Consider the following 22235-nt stretch of genomic DNA (forward strand, 5'->3'; position numbering starts at 1 on the left):
CGATTGAAGAGAAAAGGCGGGAGGAGAAGAAGTCAACGGAGTGATAGACGTGTGTATTCGTTGACAGTCCGCAACCGACACAATCTGCGCAGCCGATGGAATTGTACTTTACCGGTAGGCGCCTTTCGGTTTTTTGCAATCTGGACAAAAAGCGAGCTCGCTTCGAAAACAGAAATGGACGCCTTCAAGGACGCGTGTCTTCTGGATGAAGGAGAGAAAGAATGCGTTCGCGTCACGCTACTCGATTTTTATTGCTCCAATGTTCTACGCACGAGATGTCACCTATTCGACGTGTATGCGTGGGTAGTACAAGAATGAAAGAACACGAATGGCTTTTACGAAGGCATTAGGTCAAAATATGGTTAAGAATAACATAGAATATAAAACTTGCAATTGTAACGAAAGCAAATTTTTGCAAACTGTGATTGCATGCAAACTACCATTTTCAGCTTTCAGCGATAATGAAAAGTTTCATCGAGAAAATAATAAGAAGACGATGGAGGAAAACGTTCAGAGTTGATTTTGTTAAATATTATTAGGGAACAATAAATGTTTAAACATATGTTTCAGAGAATTTTCGCGGACAGTACGGTATTAAAGGCGCATAGAGAAGCGCGAAACGACTGGCGACTTTCTCGGCAACAGGTTCATTTTTCCTCGTTCAGAGCTGTCGTTTTTACATCACAATTTCGAAAATCTCTAAATTTTCAATATTTCGAAGAGATGCCGCCAACGAAAGCAACGATGGAAATCATAAAGAATTCCAAAAAATTTATATTGACGAATCGTTATCCACCAGTTTCGACTTCTTCGGTGAAAGGTGGAAAACCTCTTATATCAAACACGGTATGCTTACTCTTTTTATTTAAAAGAAATTACTGTCATTTTTCAGAAGAAAGGGATTTTATCGACAGCCATTTCCAGGATGAATCGAAAGAAATACCGAGTTACTTTCGCTGAGATGTGCAAACCTTCAACTTCTGCAGATAATAATGCATATCAAATTACAACTAGTGAGATCATCGCTTATTTTCAAAAGTTAACATTTCAACATTCAGGGAGCTCGAGGTTAGAGGACAATCAAACAGAATGGAGGAATAACTCAAATTCGAATGAAGTACGAGAACTATCGGAGCTTACTGAAAACCGTGCATCCGACTCTCATTCTCTCGATAATTCCACGAAAAATTATCTTAAAATACTTCCCGTTACCGGTTTCTGTAATATGCCACTCCCACAGCAACACGAAATGCCTTCGGAAGGAATTTACAGGATATATGCCAATACTTCATCAAAAACCACGTTTCTGACGCAATCATTAAGATCAGATGCAAGACTGAATGATGTGAAGGACGAGAAAAATGCGCAGAAAAAAACAGGAAGAATATTTAGAAGGAGTTCGCCGTTCAAGTCAAAGGTAACACTTATTTTCGTTTGTTTCCGTGCAAAATTATAGTTTTTACAGGCTTATCGTAGAAATCGCAGGCGCATTCAATATCAAGTGGATTCCTATCTACCTCTCTCTGATAAAAGACGTAGTTCTACATACGAAAGGGATGATAGATCCAGAAGGCGAAGCGGCAGAGATCATCGTGATGAACGTGCCTCGAATAGAAGACGATGCACAATCGACGAAAGAAACAATCCAAGTGAAAGTGAACGCAAAGAAGCTAGAATTGATGAGAATTTATCCGACGATCAAAAGAAATATCAGAAGAAAGCATGTGATGATCGCGAGAAATCCCGAACACGGAGCTCAGTTCAAATGTCTGCAGAGTCAGAAATTCAAGAAATCACATATAATGTTCAAAATGATGAAGAGAACAAGGAGAATTCTGAAGCCAGTTACGCTCAATCGTTGAATCAATATGGTGATCAGACGCTGAATCAGTATGGAATCACACTGTTATCGAATCATAATAACACGCGGAGATCCTACTATTAGATGATTCTCATTTAACTTATTGGCTTGGTATATCAAAAATCTATAATTTCTTACAAAAAAGCTTGTAACATTGTTTCCAATTGTAAATTCCTAACTTTCTCCAACTACTCGCAATTTTGACAATTTTTCATGATAATATGCAAAAAATGTAACTAGAGAATGTTTCCAGTAAATAAATGTGTATCAAAGAAGAATGTGTAAAATATATTAATCATTTTAAAACTCGGTAAAATTTCTTGAAATTTGGAACAAAAAAATTTCAGAAAGAGAAGAAAAAATAACTAGTTTTTGGTGAGAAGGCTATACACTTCCGGCACATTGTGCTAAGTCGATCGGACAGATTTCTCGAAATTCTTTTCTTTCACATTACTCTCAGTGTCACGGAAGAAGGTCGTAAAATGAGTGTAAGCCATATAGAGAGGTCATGAAATTTGGCAGTTTTCAAAAGCTGCCTTCTTTCTCTTCTCATTATTCATAACACATCGATCTTGCTTTTGGAACGCCGCCAATGTAGTGGAAAGAACATCAAAAAGAATGAATTATTAAGTGGAAGTTGGTACAGAGAAAGAGTGGCTTTCATCTGATGTATCGATATAATATGGGTGAAAAGAAAAAGGATCAGAAAAAGGAATATCTGTCTGCAGAGACTCCCCGTGTCCGATTTCGGGTAGAGAGGGTCGGTCATAAAACAAAAAGGACAGAAGACGAACGGTCGACTGCCACCCATCACGAAAAGATAAAATAACACTGATGGATATCAGAAAATGATTTGACTCATGCTTTTCGAATGACAAAGAGAGAGAAAGAGAAATAGAGGAAACAATGCAACGGGAGGGGTTGAAACACTGGAAAAAAACGAAATGAGTCAGAGATTTTCGAGATTTCAAAACAAAATTGTTTATTTCTTTTTTTTTTCGGAGTGTTCGATTACTATCTAGGAGAAAAAAAGAACATCGATCAGAAAGAAATTTCAGAAAGGGGTGGAGCAACTAATTGACTTTTCAACCGGGTGGCTTTGTTGGTTAAGATTTTGTACTGATGAGAAATAATACGATAGAAAAACTCTAAAAAAGAAGGAATGAAGTTTCAAGAGCCAAAGTTTTTCCTATAAACAAAAAGAGAAACTGAGGAGAAGGTGGCATGAAAAAGAACAGCTATTTGGTAACTACCTCAAATTATATTCTCCATCTCTTTCTCTCACTTTTTCTCCGTTTGGAGGTGTCTAACGGGACAAAAGAGGAACCAATGGCGCCAAAGTTTTGGGGGTGAATTGTTGAGACGAACGAGATAAAAGGACATGACAAGTGGGCCGAAAACGAATTAGAAGACGAACGAGGCGCCAACAGATCACCGGAAAAAAACAGAATAACGGGGGGGATAGATAGAAGAGAAATAGAGAGAGATGGTTTGGAAGGAAAGTAGTAGAAGGAGACGGAAGGATTCTTTCTTTTCTTCACTACACATCACATATACATGCTCATCCATAAAAGAGCACAAGTATTTTCAAAAAAGGGAAACTTGTCGAGGGAAATGAGAAGGAAGAAAAGAAAATGAACGGGTAAAAATTCTAATGTTCAAGGAAAGGTTGAGAGGGAACTCGAGGTGACTGATTCATGGAGACATGATGACGTAAGAGGAGATATAGTATTGGATTGAGAGAGAGACGCAGACAGATCAATGACGTGGCAGAAAGGGGCGGATTAGTACGAATTGGTACGGTTGGTAAGGAGTATCGTCGAGGAGAATTTGAATATTATTTTCGGGTTCTAGACATTTAAAACTACTTGAAATAGACACCCAAAATGGAATTGACCTAAGAAAATGACTAAATTCTCCTCAAAAACCAATAAAAATGCTAGCAGATGTTCTCTCCTCAATTGGACATTTACTACTCATAAAAACGATGAAAAATTGGTGAATGACGGATCTATTCAATGGTTTTTTTCTTTCGTCGTAGTAGAGAAAAACCGTGGGAAAAATGGTTTTGAAGGGTTTTTTGAGAAAGCGGTTTCTCTCTCATTCAGTTGAAATGGTATTGGTTTTTTGAAGAAGAGAAAAGAAGAAAGAAAAAGAAAAATAGCAAATTAATGCGATTGAATTCGTAATTTATAAGAAGACTTACACGGAATTTGATAATTTTCAACTGGAAATTACTTCAACTTCTGAAATCGAAAAACTTTTTTGCGAAGGTTTACGGTAATACTTACGGTAATAACTGCCAAAACGTTTTTTTATTCAAAAAAGTGTCAAAAACTTACGAAAATTCCCAAAAAACATATAACTAATCTCCTGAAAAAAGAAGAAAAAGGAACTTTGTAAAGTATTATGTTGTCAGAATACGGAGAAAGAGATTCATTATAAAACTGTTTCGAAATTCTCAAAAAAACATGAGAATGATTAATTCCAAGGTTACCAGGATTCAGGGTAAAGGGATTCATGTGAAAACAGAGATTTTTTGAATGGGCGTTTGGAGTAGAGAAGGCGACGGTCAGTCGGCCATTTTTCAATCGGATTTGTTGATATATTTGGATGATGGGAAACGAGAGAATAGACGGGGTGTTCGGTAACTAGTCATTAGCATCGGAAGACCGAACACAACGAGTCATAACCTGATTAACTGTCGTTGCGACACCCTCAATGCTTCAATCCAATAACTCAATGAGGATTCAGAATAGAAAAAAAAGAGAGAGTAAGAGAAGAGAAAAGAGAAAGAAATAATTGGAAAGAACAGGTGCAATAAGAAGAAAAAGAACGGAAAGAGGAGAAGAGGTTTAATTGAATTGGAGAACAACTGATTGGATGAACGAAAATACAATTCTCTAATTTTGGGTTCGAATTTTGACAGAAACTGGTTCAGGATTTCATAACAAATTTTGAACTTGGAATTATGATGACTAAGAATCAGATAGACAAAGACAAAAAAAATTGAATATTGGAATTCAAAATAATGGAAATCATGTGAATACGGGGTGAATTGGAACAGGGAATGAAACGGAAATATGGAGAAAAGGATGGTTGAAGTTTTAGAAGATTACAGAAATTTCCAATCAAAAGTTTTGAATTTAAAATTAGAAGTTTGAGTTTGCAAAGCACAGTTTTCACAACTTCGCAACTTCGCTCCCCCGATTTACTGTAACTATCTAGAGAATTTCAGTGGAGCACAGTTCCAAAAATCGTGTAGCGACAATAGAAAGGAAAATTGGTTTCCTCAGTCTTCCAATCAAACAGGAAACCAAAGATTTATGAGTAGTATTCTAGTGGAAGCAATAAATAAACCGAACATTTATTGTGGAAAAACTGAGATTATGTAGAATTCGGAAATCAAAAAAGGTTGGTAAATTGGAAAGTTAAAAGGGAAAAAAAGAAAATTGATGCTTAGACAGATTCTAACTGTAGAAACCATATTGAACGAGGAAAATTGAAGAGACTTATAGTTATATTCAAACAAAATATGTAAAACAGTCCCAGTTTTAATTCAGAAGAATTTCAGACAATAAGAAATCAACACTGCCGGAAATCCAAAAAAAAGAGAAACAAGAGAAAAGGCAATAAAGTTGAGTTGTCAACGACTTGTTAATATGTGTTGAAATAGAGAAACAATCACATAAACGTCTTCTTCTTCTCCCTTCCAAAAAAGAAATACTCCAGAATAGCTCTCACCACCACCACCAACACCCCAAAACGAATGCAATCAAAAAAGAGAGAAAAGGCTAATGTGGCGGGAAAGGACAAGAAAAGAATAGGAGAAGGAGGGGGACCTAAATGAGTGAGTAGAAGACGTGCCAAACGGCGACAGATGGTCATAAAATGCGATTGAATAAGAACAAGGAGTCACCACAGATCCAAATCTGTTGACTCTTTTCAACTTTTTTTTCGATGAAGAGAGGAAAGGTGGAAATGAATGAAAAAACGGAGGAAAGTCTCTGGAGACGATTGAAATGAAAAAGGCGTCGCCACACAAAAGTATGGAGACCCCATCTTCTTCTTTCTTCTTTTTGCTCTCTTGCTCCCGGCGACAATCTCAGTCGCATATCTTTTCGGCTCTTCTTCCTTTTTTCTTCTTCTCGCTTTTTCACACAACGACGACACCAACCAGCATCTCCACAACCATTTATTGCACCCAACAACACAACAACATTTTTTTGGGTCCCCCCCCCCCCCCCCACTCGTCTCCTCTAACAACTTTTTTTTTCTCATGCCGTTTTTTTTTGGTTGGTCAAGTATGCCAGTACGCATAATATAATTGAATTCTGTAAGGAGTTGCATCAACGAAAAAGCACCCAAAAAAATATGGAGAAAGTCTAGAGTTTGGGGGGAAAAGAGGGCGAAACAGAAAACGGTTCAGTTTCCTGTTTTATTTGCTTTTCCGCTTTTTACACTCTATCTCTCTTCACTTTTTGAATTGTTCGAAACGATTTTAGTCTCTCTTCCAAATTTTTTTAGATTCCGGATTGTGCATAGATACAGTACTTCCGGTTTTCAGTTAGGGGATGTTTGTACCAAATAGTTTACAGTAACCTTCTTGACCTCCAGTTTCAGAAATATTTCGAAAGTTAGAAGACAGTGTAGCTAACTGGAAAGTTCTACAAAACTTGCACGTTCTTCTACAGTACAAAACATGAGTTCACAGGAAATTTCTAGTCCGACTGAATAAATAAATACCTTAAACTTTCGACAACGTTTGGACAATAAAATTAGACAAAGTGTGAAGATAAGAATCTTCTGGGCTACGGATATGGTGATATTGAATTTCAAAGTTTGCAAAAAAAAACGTTCCGAAACAGATACAGTACTCCATGGATCAAAAAAGGCGCTTTTTCTGACACTTTTTCATTTCTATCACCACCAACACCGTCTTCTTCTTTTTTCGTTGTTCCCACCCTCTTCATTTCCTTTTTCTTTAAACCCCTCCCCCAATTCGATCGGACCCTTTTTCTTCTTCTTCTTTCATCCTATTCTAATTCTTTTGCGGCTTCTCCTTCATTTCGACCACACAACACTTCTTCCGAAATTTTCGGGGTGCGAAACGAAATGCCTTCTTCGTCTTCTTATACGTTAATCAGACGTATTTTGAGAAAGAGAATCAAATTAGAAGGGCACCGCGTGGACAGCAGAAGGAGGAGGAGCACTATGTCAACATTTTGGGAAGAAGTAGAAAACGAAGGGTAAGACCCAAGAAGAAGAACGAGAAGAAGGAAAAGAAGGAGGTGACAAATGGTAAGTGGTTTTGGAGCCAAGAAGAAGAATGGAGAGTAATTAGAGGTGTGTTGCTTAAGGAGTGACCACTCATTGACTTCTAAAAGACAATTGGATCAAGTAGAGAGCCTTCGTAATTATAACGGTGCATTCAAATTTTTGAAACGAACTGTCTTATGCTAAAGTTCTTTGTAAGAAAAAAATATGGATGAGAAATTTTCGAAACTGGAAAAACATGAAGGTTTCAAGTTTAAATGTGAAATGTTCGGAGCATTTCAGAGATGTACGGTACGATAGAAACTAGAAGTTATTTTGATTGAACTGTATCGTGTTCCAATAAAATCAAAAAGTGATCAAAGTTAGAAATACACAAAAATTATAATAAACGTGTGAGAGCGGTGAATAAGAGAAAAGAGTCATCGGCAGTTGCGGTGATTACATTGAACGGTAGAGAGGGGAACAGGAGAAATAGTGTTGTGAAGATGAGAGACGCAGAAAAGGCGGCTTCTGTATGCAGGTGGCTTTAGATGGCTCTTGACGAGCACACATAGAGATCAAGAGACGCAGAGAGAAGAAACAGTTTATATGTATTCTATTCTGTTAGCTCAGATGGTGTTTGCCAGGTATCCTGCCCGGTTTCCCTCTGAATATGTGTAATTTTTTATGAATTGTCCAAATTTGTTTAAAATTGAGTAAATTTGGGCTGATCACAAGCAATGTCCATCTCGGGTTTCATGACTTGTAACATGATAGATTGACGGAAGAACAGAGTAAATAGCGAACAGACAAAATATGAAATCAGAGAAAACGAAGAAGAGAAGAAGACGATGACAAATGACAACCATCTGAGAGAGGTACATAATTGATGGTCAGAAGTTGAAGAGTTGAGATGGATTTAGAAGATTCAGAGATCTCTTCATTCAGATGTTTTGAAGAATTCAGTCTCTCAAGAATTTAAATTTCAGATGACAGGTCAGCGGAATTCCACACAAGGATTCTAGATATTTCAACTGAAAAATTCTTATTTTCAGAACTGTTTGGTGTTGAGCTATGATCCTGTTGAATTCATCTTCAAAGTTGGTTTCAAAGTTCTTACTTCGATTCTCAGCAAGATTTCAGATTTCGTTATACTGCTGTCAGTGTGAAATTTCTGAATTAGAGAGTGTATCACAGCGTCTCAGATAGTCTTATGGTCCCAATTTATGTAGAATGTATAGAACAAAATAAGATCTCCATACTTAAATAAAATCTTCTTTGCACGGATCCTTCACAAATGAAGCTCTAGAAGTTAGAATCTGTGATAGACTTCCAAATTAGCGGATTTCCACTAAAAACTAGGAAATCATTATTTGGTTGATACTGTAAATCTGTAAGCTTTCACGAAATTCATAAGGTAATAAAAGTTCTGAAAGAAAACCATTCGAAATTTCATCACAGATTTCATAATTCTGCTCAAACAAATGAATTAGTCAAGGCCAATTCAAAAAACCGATTGAAAAGGGTAGTGTTTCTTTGCTTGCTTTCTCTTTTTTTGCGATGCCATCAATCTCAAATAGTGGTGCATCATCGTGGGAACCTTTCATTTTTGACCTATTCATTCCCTTTGACGTATGTCTTTCGGGCGGTCGCTTTTTACACAAAAAGAGAAAAATAAAAAGATAGGTGAGAAAAAAGAGAAAAAAGAGAATACAGTAGGCATCTATTTGTGCAATAATCTATTCTAGAGGGTCCTTATTCCCGATTATCAAAACTAATAAAGAGAGGGAAAGGAACGAATAGAAATTGGTCAATTGCTCAAGGGACCTCAAAAGTATTTGCCCTCTGCGGAAGTTGGTTGCTCTTTGCCCAATTGTCATTGAGATAAAATCAGATGAACGAAGAAGAAGAAGAAGGGGAAGGAGAAGCCGATGGAGACACTTGTAAGGAACCAATTGGGTGAAGAGATAATTTATGGACGAACGGAGGAGTCAAATGAATGAAACAACGATGAATCAACGGCTTGATTATAAAGTTTGTACAACTTATTTTGGGAAGAAGCTGAAGAAAATGAAAAGGAAGGGAGAAGGGAGAGATGACGATAGGGTTCAATGGTTTTTAGAAGTAAATAGAGAGTGGAATGAGTGGTACAATGACGAAATGAGGATGGACTAATGTGGTGGTCCAGTAAACTGAATGTGTGCGGAATCAGATTTTAAAAATTTAAATGTAAAGTTTTTTAAACGACCTTAAAACCTGCGATTGAGGCGCACCCGCTAGCAAGAGTTTGGAACATATTATCTCGGCTGCCTTTAGAGATATGAACATTATTTCAACTAAAGAAATGTTCTATGAATATTAAGCTATATTTTTAGAATTAGCAGCTTTTTGATATTTCCTTTGGGAACCGAGATATGCGAACAGACACCGCTAGACACGCCTCTACTACAGATTTTACGGTATAATTATCATGAATCATTTTGAAGAATATTCCAAAAGCGAAATCTGTATATCCAAGGAACGAGCTGGTTTCAAATTATATTTCTATAGCTCTAACTAATCTGTAACGGTATCTTGATTGAATTCTAGAACCGATTCTTTCCTGGGAGATCAATACACTCTGGAATACCATGAAGAACAACTTCATGGAAGACCAGTTGTCTCAAAACTCTGATGATGAAGTTCGTGAAGTTACACTGATAATCAGATTATAATAAACCGTATTCTCCCTAAAAAGTAAGATCAAAACTCGAAAAAAAACCACGAAACCTAGACTTTCTAATTCCAAAATCCGCTTCCTCACTTCTCGACAAAGTATCGAATTCACGAAAAGTGCGGCGCGTCTTTTCCGCCTACAATTCCCCTCTTCTATAGGTAAAATGCGAAAAAAAGTTGCATTTCACAAAAGAGACACCTCAAACAAGCAAGCACAAAAAACAAAGAATCTTTTGGAAGGAGGAGCTCGAGCTCTCTCTTGTTGCTCAAACAGTGCATCTCTTCTCTCGTCAACAGGCAAAAAAAGTGTAATCGCAAAAATACAAAAGCCGTTTTGCCTTGAGTCTACCCAGAGACATTGGATGAGAAAAAGATATTTAGAGAAAGGAAATAATGGATGAAATCATAGAAAGAGAGGATATAAAAGTGTAGGCGGAAATAAGGAAGAAGAAGGAGTCGATACAGTTTGTGTCATGAATTGAAAGGGAGGAGCAGAATGATATTTCATGGATTCATTTGGCAAATGGATCAATGGGAAATTGTGGTAGATCAGAACATAAACTAGACAGGAAAAAACTCATGACATATACAGTTAAAGTATATGGAACAGTATCTGAATAGGTCCCGGAGTTTGAAAGTCCGCAATCTAGCTACATACATTATGCACCAGCGAGCGGATGCTCTAGAAGACGATGAAAGGCAATTTTCTAAAAAACTTAGTTGTTTTGTCCGGTCTCTTTTGAGTAACTTTCACTTATTCTTTTATGAAAACAGTCTAGGAAAACCAAGGTAGGAAATTCTATTTTGACAATCTCATAACTCAATTTTTGGAATTTCAGAACAGTAACAATTCTCAGAAATCGAACTGAAAATAGTTCTCTTCGTACCAAATGACTGGTCAAACTCATTGAATAAGTGACTAAATGTGTTGGAGCGGACCCGTTTGTTTGAATCGTAAAGTCAAAATAAAAGAGTGTCGAGTTCTGAAATAGAGTTTCTCCTGAACACCCTTTCTCTGCGTCTCTCCAACTCACTCACTCTATCAAATGGTCACCAAGTGGCTGTAACTCGACACCGTGACGGCTTTCGTTTCGGAATATTCAAATTTGGAAAGAGGGTGGGAGTTGGGTCTGTTTGTCTACTCCCTTTCTCTTCTACACAATTAATGACTCAATATGCAAATTTCACGTAATTGAAATTGTTGTGTTGAGAAATTCAAGATGTTTTGAAGGCACTGTACTAAATGCATTTGAGATGACAGTTTTCACGAAAAAAACATAATTATCTGATTCATTGAAATCAGAGAAAGAAAAACAAAGAAAAAGTGAACATATTGAAAACATTGGTATGTGATATCCAGAGAGAGAGAGACTCCTATCCACTTGAAATGTTCGGCAAACGAGAGAGATTTTCAAGTGTATCTGGTCAAAAGACTGACCATCTATCGATAACATTATGGAACAAGAAACACTTTTCCAGAGAATCAGAATCAGATTTTCACAAAGCTTTTTATGGTTGACATACGGTACTGGAAGATTTACCGTTAGACTACCGGTGAATCGTCTAGTTCCAGAAGCCATCTTTTCCGTTGCCAATTTTAAAAATAAAAGTCATAGCGGGGCGTCCCCTTCAAAGCCTTAGTTTGTGGATCTCAACCGTGAGATCCACAAACAGAATCAAAGTCAAGTCACGTAAAACAGAAATGTTCAGTGTAATTTTCTTCAATAAATCATTTTTATGATTAGAGACTTCGTACAAAGAGTTGTTAACGAACTGATCAACGCCGTGATTGAATACGAAATCGTAAAATATTGATGGCTTCCTGGTTGTCTGAGAAGTTGAACGATTTCTATAGAGAACAAAGTTTCGTGTTCAACTGTAAACTGATTCTCACTTGTTTCCGCATGATCGGTATCTGTTGCCATTATTTACTCTTTTTTTCACTTTCAGACCTTATATGGCAAAATTGAACTATCCAAGAAAATTGAAAAAATTTATTCCAAAACTACTAATATAATTCAAAAATGATTTGATTTAGCAAACTTTATTGATATGACATTCTACGAGAAGATTCTTTTTCACAATCGGAAGACCCAGCAGATGAAAATATTGAATTTCCTGATCGAAGTGGGCTGAGACGCGCTGAAAGTATTTTAAGATTGTTGACTGGAAAATAGATTTTGAAACTCATGAAACGAACAAAAACCATCGTAAGAAGTTTCTGGATTAAGAGATCAGATGAGGAAGGGAGTGGGCGAATCACTGTTTTCTACTTATGACGGTGCTCGTTGGTCTTTTGATCTATTCGTAAACAACGAGTTCACAATTTATCAGAAAATGGAGGCGTTTGAATACGGTAACTATCAAAAATCTCTTCTGATTGCTGTCTCAATCTCGTTCGGAAGCTTCAAAAAGTCTTATTCGAAATGATGGAACCCGAATCCGATCAGTTGCAAAATAGATCCTTCTCTCACAATCCTGAGCTTTTGCTCGTGATTTTAATCATTTAAAAAGCACTAAAAGGGATTTCAATGATCAATAATCGTCTTATTTCTTCTGATGTGTCTTGAGTTAAAATCCTAGGAATCTCGTTCGAAAGTTGAAATCATATGAGGATGAAAGCGGATGATCGAAATCTCTTTTCATCAGATGAAAGTTCTTGTGATTTTGGAAAAAAGCATTCTATTTTGAGAGGAGGCTTTTGATTATCTTTTGGAAGAATGATGACACTCCGGACTATAGAGAATAGCAGCTATTAGCACGGTACTGCTCTTACAAATGCGCTCCACCGAATAGGACGATTTCGGCAGAGCTCAATTGCAACAACCATACTTCATGTACTCTCTATTTACACTTTCTTTTTTTTCTGTACTTGTTTTCTAACTCCTTACCTCCAAAGCATTCTGTACGTCCTGGACTTGGAATAGAATATCTGTTTGTTCACTGAAAGTTTCCACCTGGAAAAAGAAGAAAATCGAATTAAAATTCGATCAGACACACACAAAATACGTACCCCATTCATCAACAATTTCATAAGTGCATTTTTATGTTTTGTGTACTCATTTCTCATTATTTCCATTCCCTTATCGGACACTGAAGTTACCACAATTCCTGAAAAAATGAAGACAATAACAGAGAAAATATTGGAAAAGTTCTCACCTGTTGAGAAGAAAACACACGCTTTGAGAAGTGAATAGTGCAGATCAGTGACTTTTAGATTCATCATTGGATATATTACAAATGAAAACATTGTCTCTGTAATTGAAGAGAAAAGAGATCTCAAATGTTCATCTTCCACTGAAATCCATCGATCAGATTTCAATGGATAGACATTTGAACAGCCGAAAAGAAGACCTTCACACATTTCTACTCTTGTTTGATAAGCCATTGTGAGGAATGAGCAAGGAGCAAGACGACTGATAAACCACGCACGCTGGAATCAAGTTTGAAATTTAAGAGAGGTATAGATGGGTACCTTATCAGTTGGAGAAAGTTGATTGAAGACAGGAAATCGAGTTGCAAAATCCAGAAAATGAACAATGGATCTAGACCAACTTCTACAGAAATTCTCGAAATTTAAGATTTCCAACGGTTTCCACTCTCTCTGAAAAGAATACACGAGTTCTGGAAACCTAGAACCATCCACTAACTTTGAAACGTGGACACTGCGGTGACGTTTTCTGAATCAAATCCAGCACATTACTACCCAACATTCGATCTATTAGTTGATTCTCCTCCTCTCTGCACATATTCGATTCGCAATAATTATTCTCACAGTATCTGAAACATTAAATCTCCAAAATTTCATCTAAAATTCCTTCTCTCACTTCTCCAAATTCATATAAACCTGTGCCATCTCCATCGCCTCGGCCACGCCCATTTCGGTGTCCTTTGAACTCTTTGGAGTGCTCTCCGCGGAGCTCGATACCTCGCAATCCGTGCTTGGTGAGGTGTACTTTCCGCGGATATCTTGAAGGGATAAGATTGTTTTTTTTCGAAGGGATTGTGTCTTGTGTTTTCATAAATTACCTTTAACATTCATCCCAACTTGAAGACACTTTTTGTACCGACAAGCTCTACAGATATTACGAGTTCCTTTTTGAATTACACACATATTTCCACGATAACATTCAAACTTCTTTTCAGACATGTACACTCGACGAAAGAATCCTTTGCAGCTTCTGGAAAATCACTGTAATAGCAGGGATTCTGTTTCAAGCAGAGACCTCAATTCTCAGAATACGTATAGACAAAACACATTTTCATAGTCTATAGTTTTACTCTCTATTGTATTTCCTTTCAGACTCGATTCCAAGTAATTGTATTCAGTGGAAATTAACTCGATTTTTATTCAGAGATCAGGGGAAAACGACACAGGTCATTCAAAAGCGGAGCAAAATGAAAAAATATGTTCATAATCCGGTTTTGTTAAGAAAAAAAGAAGAAAGACAATGAAAACCAAGATTTTTAAAGAGTATGAATTGACCTTCAAGTTTGTTTACAAAGCAATCTTATTTCGTTAAACTAGCACATTTTGGAGTTTCAAAAGATGCCAAAAGATGTTTTGAGACTATTTTTTGCAACTAAGATTGAAAATTTGCTAGACCTCTTCCTATGAAACTACTCGAAAACTTTCAAAAAAAGAACTCACGGACAACAGATGGTTCCATAATGTGGTTGACCATTCGAATCATCACAAACTCGACATATTAATATTGCATTTTCAGGAGAAGACATCATCCACCGCCGCCGTCTTCCCTATCACTTTTTCTTCTGAATGAGCATATATATGCTCTCTTCTTTTCCTCTTCCCTCCTCCCTCCTTCAGATTATATTCATCGTCTGGCTCCTTATTTCTCGTTTCCATGACTACTCTCTCATTTTCTTTTGATCTTTCTGTTTTTCTCTTTCGTCATTTCTTTATTTCTCACATAAATCCCTCCTTATTTGACCGAAAAACACTCTCCAAATATAAATGGAAAGTGTTTGGAGGGAGAGATCATGATGACGCTTTGAACTATACAACACGGAGGTTATCACAATGACGTTGTTCGATCAAAAGAGGAGTACAAGTGAACCGAAATGAAAAGAAAAAAGAAGAAAAAGTGGAGGTCGAATTGTTTCTGGAGATTCTCAAACAAAATACAATGTTCGCACTTTGATGCATACATTATGGAGTCTGTTGGTCTGAGAGTTGTGGGTCGAAGCTCAAATTTGAGGTTTTCGATCTGTAATTCTAGTTGTTTCCCAATAAAATTTTAGTTCAACACGGAAGAAAACTCGTCCGAATAATGTCACTAAAATTTTTCAGCTGTTTCAGGTTGACTGATTCATGCTTGTTCTCTGAAACAAAATAAGAATACATCTAACGTTGATAGAATTCTTACTAGGGAAGGTCACCGAGTCAGTATGGAGTTATGGGACGTGACCTATATCATTGGAAAGCTGAGAAAACGCTGATTTCAAATATAAATTCAGTTTTTGCTCTCGAGGCCTGGTATTCGAGAAAAACGGGGTCAAAGTGTGGACCCCTAACAAGCCATTACCTTACCAACGTGTGTAAGTGATCACAGAATCATAGAAGACTAAACAATTTTAGGTGGGTTATTGAATTGGGACATGGAATAGCATTTTCCCAGCAACATTTTTGGAAAACACTGAAAATGTTTTAAGCGCGAAAGCCTCAATTTCTAACCGATTAAAATAGGAAACTAAATTATTTACAGATATTTGTCATGATTCTCTATGGATCTTCAAAAGTTTTTTTCCATAGAAAAGAGATTCGTTGAGAAGATTTTGTTCTGTCTTCGATTAAGCTTGGTAACTTTTTCACTTCTGAAATCGAAAAATGTGTTTACCAAAAGTTCGACGAATACCTCCGAAACCAGTGAATTGATATATTTTATTTTGCTGCCCGGTATTGTTAAATCGACCGAAAAGTCTACAGAAAAATGTTATTTTTCTGTTCAAGGTGTTCAATATTCTGTAAACGAATAAATTTTCATTTACTTCCATGTGCAACAATAAATTACAACAATTTCCATTGATAACACAATCATCTCTTAAAATGTAATTTCAGATAGCATGGAAGAAGAACCAATTACGCTTTTCGACCAAGATATGAAAGAACCCTCAATGAAGGAAACTTCATTTTCTCAGTTGTCAATAAATCGAGAGATATGACGAGAGATTGTTTGAACTTTGATTTGATCCCTCTTTATCATTTGAATAGGTCAAAAACACGGTTTCTTGGTGATTTGAATTCTTGTATTTTGATCGGAAAAGCGGGTTTTCCTTCTCTTCTTTTCTCCGTTTTCCATGTTTCATTCATCCCTTTTCGTCTGAAAAATACGTATCAATTGTAGTTTGAAAGTAACGATCTTTGGGTGTTCTGTTTTTGCAGAGAAGTGACGTCTTCACAAGTGGAATCTGAATTTTACGTCGTTTACACTGAAAATGAAATGACTGAAAATCATAATAAGATGGTTATTCTCGATAGAAGATGTTATCTGAGAAGTTGTGAAACGAGAATTATTACAAAAGTTTCCGATTTTCCAACTGAAAAATAAAAAACAGAGAAGATGGAAACTTGTGATAAATCACCTTGAGTGTAAATGGAAGTCACGCTAGTCTCATTCTCTCATCAATCATCTTGTTATCATTTGGATTAATCATTAGGTCAAACCGATCAAGGTTTCCTTTTTTATTTGTTTTTGATGATTCTTTGGAGTGAACTGAATGTTCGATTCAAAGAATGATTGAAGTGATTATTGAGAGAACAGAGATCTTGATTTAGAAGATGGAATCAATTAGTTTTTGAACGCTATCAAATTGAGAAAAACGTGAGATCAGTTGGGAATGCTGTGAAATCAAACTGCCAAAGTACTACTAGACTATAAACGTTTTCATTCTCATATTGAGGATCCGATCGGTTGATGAATACAAACTGTGTGCTCTTGGTGAGCTTTATGAGCGCTTCAGTGCTCTAAGATTCAGTTCTAAGGTTCAGTCAGAGTAATTTTCATGAGCTACCAAGCGGGAATTCATATATGAAAGTTGCAGATGGAAAGTCAAAATTTGAGTTTTTAACCGAGTTTTCGAACTGCTTAATAATTTTAATTGTGTAGAAATAAATTACTTGAACTGACTCCCACACAGAACTCTCAAACCTAAATTTGATCTGTTCCACTTCATTCAGGTATAATTGTTCTGGAAAAAAAGTTATCAGATGAGATAATGGTTCTCCGTTATCTGAAACCACGATCTTAAACTTTTTGGAGCGTTCTGGCTCTTTGTGATGCATGTTCTCAAAATCGGACTTCAAGTTAAAGCGACTCTTACTACACCAACTTTGGTTTTTTAAATAACAAAACTGAAATCATTCAAGAAATAATTCGTCAAGTTCCGTGAGCACTTTGAAATTAGAAACCTCTCCCTACAAGAAATCCCACCGTATTTCTGAATTTCCTGCTATTTTTTCAAACGATGACGTCTCCAGTGATGTCATTTCACCTCCTGTTTCTCATAATTCCCTCTCTATAAAAATACAGACCAGTCTCTCATTCACTCTCTGACTCATTTTATATCATTGATCAAAATTTTGCGAGTTTCTAGAAAATTCAAATAAAAACTGAATTTGAATTGACCTCTTCGACGACATAAATCACTTCCCGATGACGTCCCTCTTCTGCAAAAAAACGTCCAATTTCTATTTACAACCTGTCTCTATCTACCAGTTCTCTCTCTATCTCCACACCCATTTCATCTACTTTTTACCGTTCGTTCTCTGAAACGCCTCATCAAAATTCCGTATCGTATCGCTTATTGACAGTTTTTCCTCGTAAATCAACGCCGATGCCACCGAAAAAAATGGACGGATTCATTCTCGTGTTTCAACGAATTGTTTTTGGGAAACCGGTTCGCGAAGTGATTCGGACGTCTTCTATTCTCTTCTTCTTTTCTTCTCTATTTCTCTTTTCGTCTACCATCTTCTGAATTGTGTTCTTTAACCGAATTTTGCATTAATCAAGAAAAATTGAGTTTAGTTTGATACTGTTTTTTGAGTTTTCAGTGAAAATTAAATTATACATAGATTGTCGGAAATCTTCTATATTAGTAGGGCTTGGACCTAAATCTTCATGTTTTGATTGCTATTTTTAACAAACTTTCTCTAATTTTGATGACTCTTCACACCATTAAGTAGCTTTAATCATTCAGGGCGCTTTGAATGAAACGCACATTTCCTGGCAATCCAAAAATTGACTTTTTTTTCAAAATCTCCTATTTTTCCATTTTTTTCACTTTGTCATCTATTTTATTTCCAATTATCTAAGCTTCATTCCAATTCTCCGTTGTGTTGTTGTGTTCAGAATTCGTAAATATCAGTTACAAAAAGAAAACAAAAATAGATGAAAAAGAGAGGAAAAGATGAAAATTTCGAGATAAGAATCCGTCGAAAACCTGAAAGAAATGTCTACTGATTCATCAAAAGGCTTAGCCACAAACGTCTCTCTTTCCTGGTTTCTTCTCGAAAAAAGTTGCTCTGGATTGGAAAGAGTAGTCTTCTTCTTCTTCTTTTTCTTTTTCCTCTTTTCACGTCAACGTCGTCTGGGACCATTGGAAAAAAAAGAAGAAGCAGCAAGCATATAATTGAGACGAGAGAGCACGCCTTCTGAAAGGGACCCAGACTGAATGTATGCCCTCCTAACGGCTCTTTCTCTCTCTCGGATTTCCTAAAACATTGAAGGCCTTTCCCTTCTCTTTTTTATTTTATTTTTTTCCCGCAAGCCATTTCTGCATCTTCACGCTTCTGACTACATTGGAATGAGACGAGAAAATAGTGTGAGAGACGTAGAGACGCAGAGACGAAATCTGAGAAGCCTCTTCTTCTCGTTTATCTTCCGGGAGCCATTCTATTCAACTGGTTCTTCGTGCCCTTTTATGAGAAAATTCAGAATTTAACGGATTTTTTGTTTACTTTTCTCACATGATTAAGCGGGATTGACTTGGGTTTGATCTAGATTTGTCGCGCCCATAACTGGGTTGTTATTTACGCGACCTTTCTGCTCATCAACTTCGGGTCAATTCGCGCTATATTCTGATCGAAGAGATTAGTTTTATAGCCAGAATTTACTCTATAAATTCTGACAATATATTGTGTGTTCAACTCCCCCAACTTCTCGCTCAAATCTGTGGAATCTGCACCGGAAATCGCCTCCAATCGATAACTCGCGATTGGAAGCGATAATGCAACTGCGCTCCACTGGACAAAACTTCTGTTGCCAACAGCTTGGCGCGAAACGCCCGGGATTCTTCCAGAACGTTATAATTTGCCCGCGAAACTCTCTTCTATCGTTTCGCTCTTGTTCTTTACTCACTTCTCACATATTCCCCACCTATGGGACGGTGACTCGCTCACCGCTCTCTATTATCGTGTTCCCCCAGCTAGGTTTACCTAATAAACCGATTATTCACTACATTCTATTCTTAAAACCACTGAACCGAACCACCACTATTCTATCGATGCACAACCTCGTCTACTACGAGGAATTCTCTGGAACTTTTCCCCACAAATCCGCATTCTATTGGTGTGACGGTGCGGGCCTCACCAGCCAATCAAATCCCCGTCTCCACATGGTGCATCGACCGGGAAAGGAAAAATATTGATCTTCCGAAGAGGATGGTTGATTTTTTTTCTAGAAAGAACCGAGGTGATGCGGATTATCGATTTTTTTCGACTATTATTCGCCGGAAAGCAAAGAAAATCGACTCTTCGAAGAGGAGAGCCGATTTTGTCCAAAGAAGAAGCTCGATGACGCGGATTATCGATTTTTATTTAACAATTGGTCGTCGGCGAAAAGAAATGATGCAATTTATGTGATAATTTTTTTTTCTGGACCAAAAGCAGAGCGATTTCGCTGTAATTGTAAGTTGCTATACAAATTTCAGGTTTCCGAGCATTCAGCTTATGAGACGGAATTTCGAAATTATTGCGAAACGCTCCCCAGCTCACGAATAATAGAAGAGTGTGAGAGCAATGTGTAGAAGCCATTCTGATAGTTGATGTCAACTTCAAGCGGAGCTTCGCCAGCCGAATCGAAGAGATTCGCGGCGTTAGCGACAATGATGCAATTTCAAGAGGAATGTCGACAGCACTCGGCTCGAAGAGAGTCGTTGTGCTGGCGATAAGGACGAAAGCATCAAATGCAATCATTTGTCTACTGCTTCATCCGAGCAGAGCACAAGAACTCATCATGATGATCGATGCCCTGTGGACAGCAAGAAGAAAGTCAAAATCGGACGCGATGGAGACGACGTAGCTCCAAGGGGTCATCAACAGCGATGACAGTGACGCAGAAGAACCTGCACAGATTCTCCGAAGAGGAGAATCAATCGGAGGCAGTAGACAGTGATCGGAAGTTGCCGCGAGAAGGCAGCTACTGGAATGGGGCTGAAGAAGCCACAAAAGCCGTTCAATCGGAAGTCGAAGTGGGTGTTCCTCAAATAAATCCCAACAACAACAGGAACGGTGGCAACACAACGCAACTGAAGGAGTGATGAAGCTAGATGATGATCTTTCCCCCTGCAACGGTGATCACACGCAATCAAGTGAGCCGGAGCACATCATCTAGTCACTCCAAAACGTCGTATAAACGTTGATTCGAGCAGTACCGCATGCCGAAGAGGTATAAGGAATTCTCGAAGAGTTGATCTGAAGCTGGGTCTTCAAGGGACAAGGGAAAAAGCCAGAATGTATAGGTTACGCGAAGAGCGAAACCGAGAAATCACCCCCGCCCCCAGCATGTTCGACGGAGAACGCACTGCATGTCTTTCCGAAGAGGAATCCAAACAAAATGAATGCCTTTGCATACAAGCTGGTCAGCAAGGGACATCGGAGAACCCACACCGTAAAGGAGGATGGAGATTCTATGGACTCCGAAGAAACCGGAAGGAAAGGCACGATGCTCCGAAGGAGCAGGAATGTTTCACCCCCGCCCCCAGCATGTTCGACGGGTGGAAAACAGAACCAGACCAGACGGAACATGCAAAGACTTACTCAGTGCGACCTTCGAAGAGAAGCGTATTGCTCAATTTCTAACTGCTTGAGCTGCTGAGTCAATGTTCGAATCAACCCCCAGCATACTTCTGAAGGAGAAGAATGAGGGATACGACGCGACCCCCCATCGCACTTGGAAAGACTTGTAGAGGAAAGAAAGACGGATACGTTTACGGTGGAGGAAGAAACCAACGACAAGGATTCTTTCAAGAGACGTGGACGACAGGCCAATCACGCTAGTTCATCAAACGGAAGAGAAGTCCACTAGACAATGCCCAACGCGCGGGGCAGTGCCGAAAGGACTCCTCGAAGTCAACATTCCCGATGACATGGACTGAAAGACTGCACCAATCAAGTCAAGTACAAGGACGATCACCTATGGTTGAAGCAGCCGTCACTCAAAATGCTAATAGGGTCCATGCAGCCTTCTCTCAAAGTGCAACTACGGTCAAGCAACCATCATTCAAAATGCAACTACGGTCAAGCAACCATCATTCAAAATGCAACTACGGTCAAGCAACCATCATTCAAAATGCAACTACGGTCAAGCAACCATCATTCAAAATGCAACTACGGTCAAGCAACCATCATTCAAAATGCAACTACGGTCAAGCAACCATCATTCAAAATGCTAATACGGTCAACAACCATCAGTCAAAATGCAACTACGGTCAAGCAGCCATCAGCCAAAATGCCAAAAAATTCTAACACACGGGTTGGAACCCATCAAACAAATCTCCGTCAAAAGCTTTGCAAGCTTCAACCCATTCACCCACGCTGTCACAGCAACTCAAATTTTATCTAAACTCATCACATTAACATCTATACGTATCAGTCCGAAGAGGACATGAAGATGCGGTCTTCAACAAACTGGAATCACGAATCAAAGTGCAGGAAACTAACAATACTGATCATTCATCTGCAGAAGAAACGAAGAGTTTTGACCATCCCCAGCCTTCCCTCCTCGAACGTCTTAAGAGCATGGAGCTTGGGCGATCATCATTCGCATCTGAAATGGCGGAAGACACAATGTCTATCGGACAACGTCTATTAAGGAATCGAATGAATGATGTAGCGACAACAAAGTCTTCATGGCAAATTCCACAAAGGAAAAGAAACAACAATCCCCGTTCGAGAAGAGACAGTCATTGGTGGACAAGAGGAACAAATTGCTTATTCTGCAAGGAGACCCAAGCGATCAAGACGAATCGACTCGTCTGGAAATGGTGCCTCAGCTGAAGTGTCACGGATTCTAAACCACATGGGAAGAGTTCAGCGGACCATTGAGAAGATCAATGGAAAGCTTGCTCATGAGGAAGCACAAAGGAAGCAGCAGCAAAAGAAGAC

The 22235-nt window shown here is 38.1% G+C and overlaps 4 protein-coding genes across 4 annotated transcripts; 3 read left to right on the forward strand and 1 right to left on the reverse strand.

Annotated features, from left to right (window-relative positions):
* Window positions 1–723: 723 nt before the first annotated feature.
* On the forward strand, window positions 724–1945 carry GCK72_014767 (uncharacterized protein; the record flags this gene model as incomplete). Its single annotated transcript, XM_053730449.1, has 4 exons — window positions 724–846; window positions 893–1013; window positions 1059–1417; window positions 1466–1945. 4 exons carry the CDS (start codon window positions 724–726, stop codon window positions 1943–1945), a joined length of 1083 nt encoding a protein of 360 aa, XP_053585221.1.
* A 9921-nt stretch (window positions 1946–11866) lies between these two features.
* On the reverse strand, window positions 11867–13982 carry GCK72_014768 (uncharacterized protein; the record flags this gene model as incomplete). The annotated part of the gene is made up of 8 exons (XM_053730450.1): window positions 11867–11974; window positions 12724–12789; window positions 12846–12943; window positions 12992–13265; window positions 13308–13436; window positions 13483–13612; window positions 13660–13801; window positions 13862–13982. 8 exons carry the CDS (start codon window positions 13980–13982, stop codon window positions 11867–11869), a joined length of 1068 nt encoding a protein of 355 aa, XP_053585222.1.
* Window positions 13983–20173: 6191 nt separating this feature from the next.
* On the forward strand, window positions 20174–20389 carry GCK72_014769 (uncharacterized protein; the record flags this gene model as incomplete). Its single annotated transcript, XM_053730451.1, has 1 exon — window positions 20174–20389. The coding sequence occupies one exon, from the start codon at window positions 20174–20176 to the stop codon at window positions 20387–20389; it is 216 nt and encodes a 71-aa protein (XP_053585223.1).
* A 244-nt stretch (window positions 20390–20633) lies between these two features.
* Window positions 20634–20930, forward strand: GCK72_014770 (uncharacterized protein; the record flags this gene model as incomplete). Its single annotated transcript, XM_053730452.1, has 1 exon — window positions 20634–20930. The coding sequence occupies one exon, from the start codon at window positions 20634–20636 to the stop codon at window positions 20928–20930; it is 297 nt and encodes a 98-aa protein (XP_053585224.1).
* Window positions 20931–22235: the final 1305 nt, after the last annotated feature.

The sequence above is a fragment of the Caenorhabditis remanei genome, chromosome IV, assembly GCF_010183535.1.
Source record: "Caenorhabditis remanei strain PX506 chromosome IV, whole genome shotgun sequence".
Classification (NCBI taxonomy): domain Eukaryota; kingdom Metazoa; phylum Nematoda; class Chromadorea; order Rhabditida; family Rhabditidae; genus Caenorhabditis; species Caenorhabditis remanei.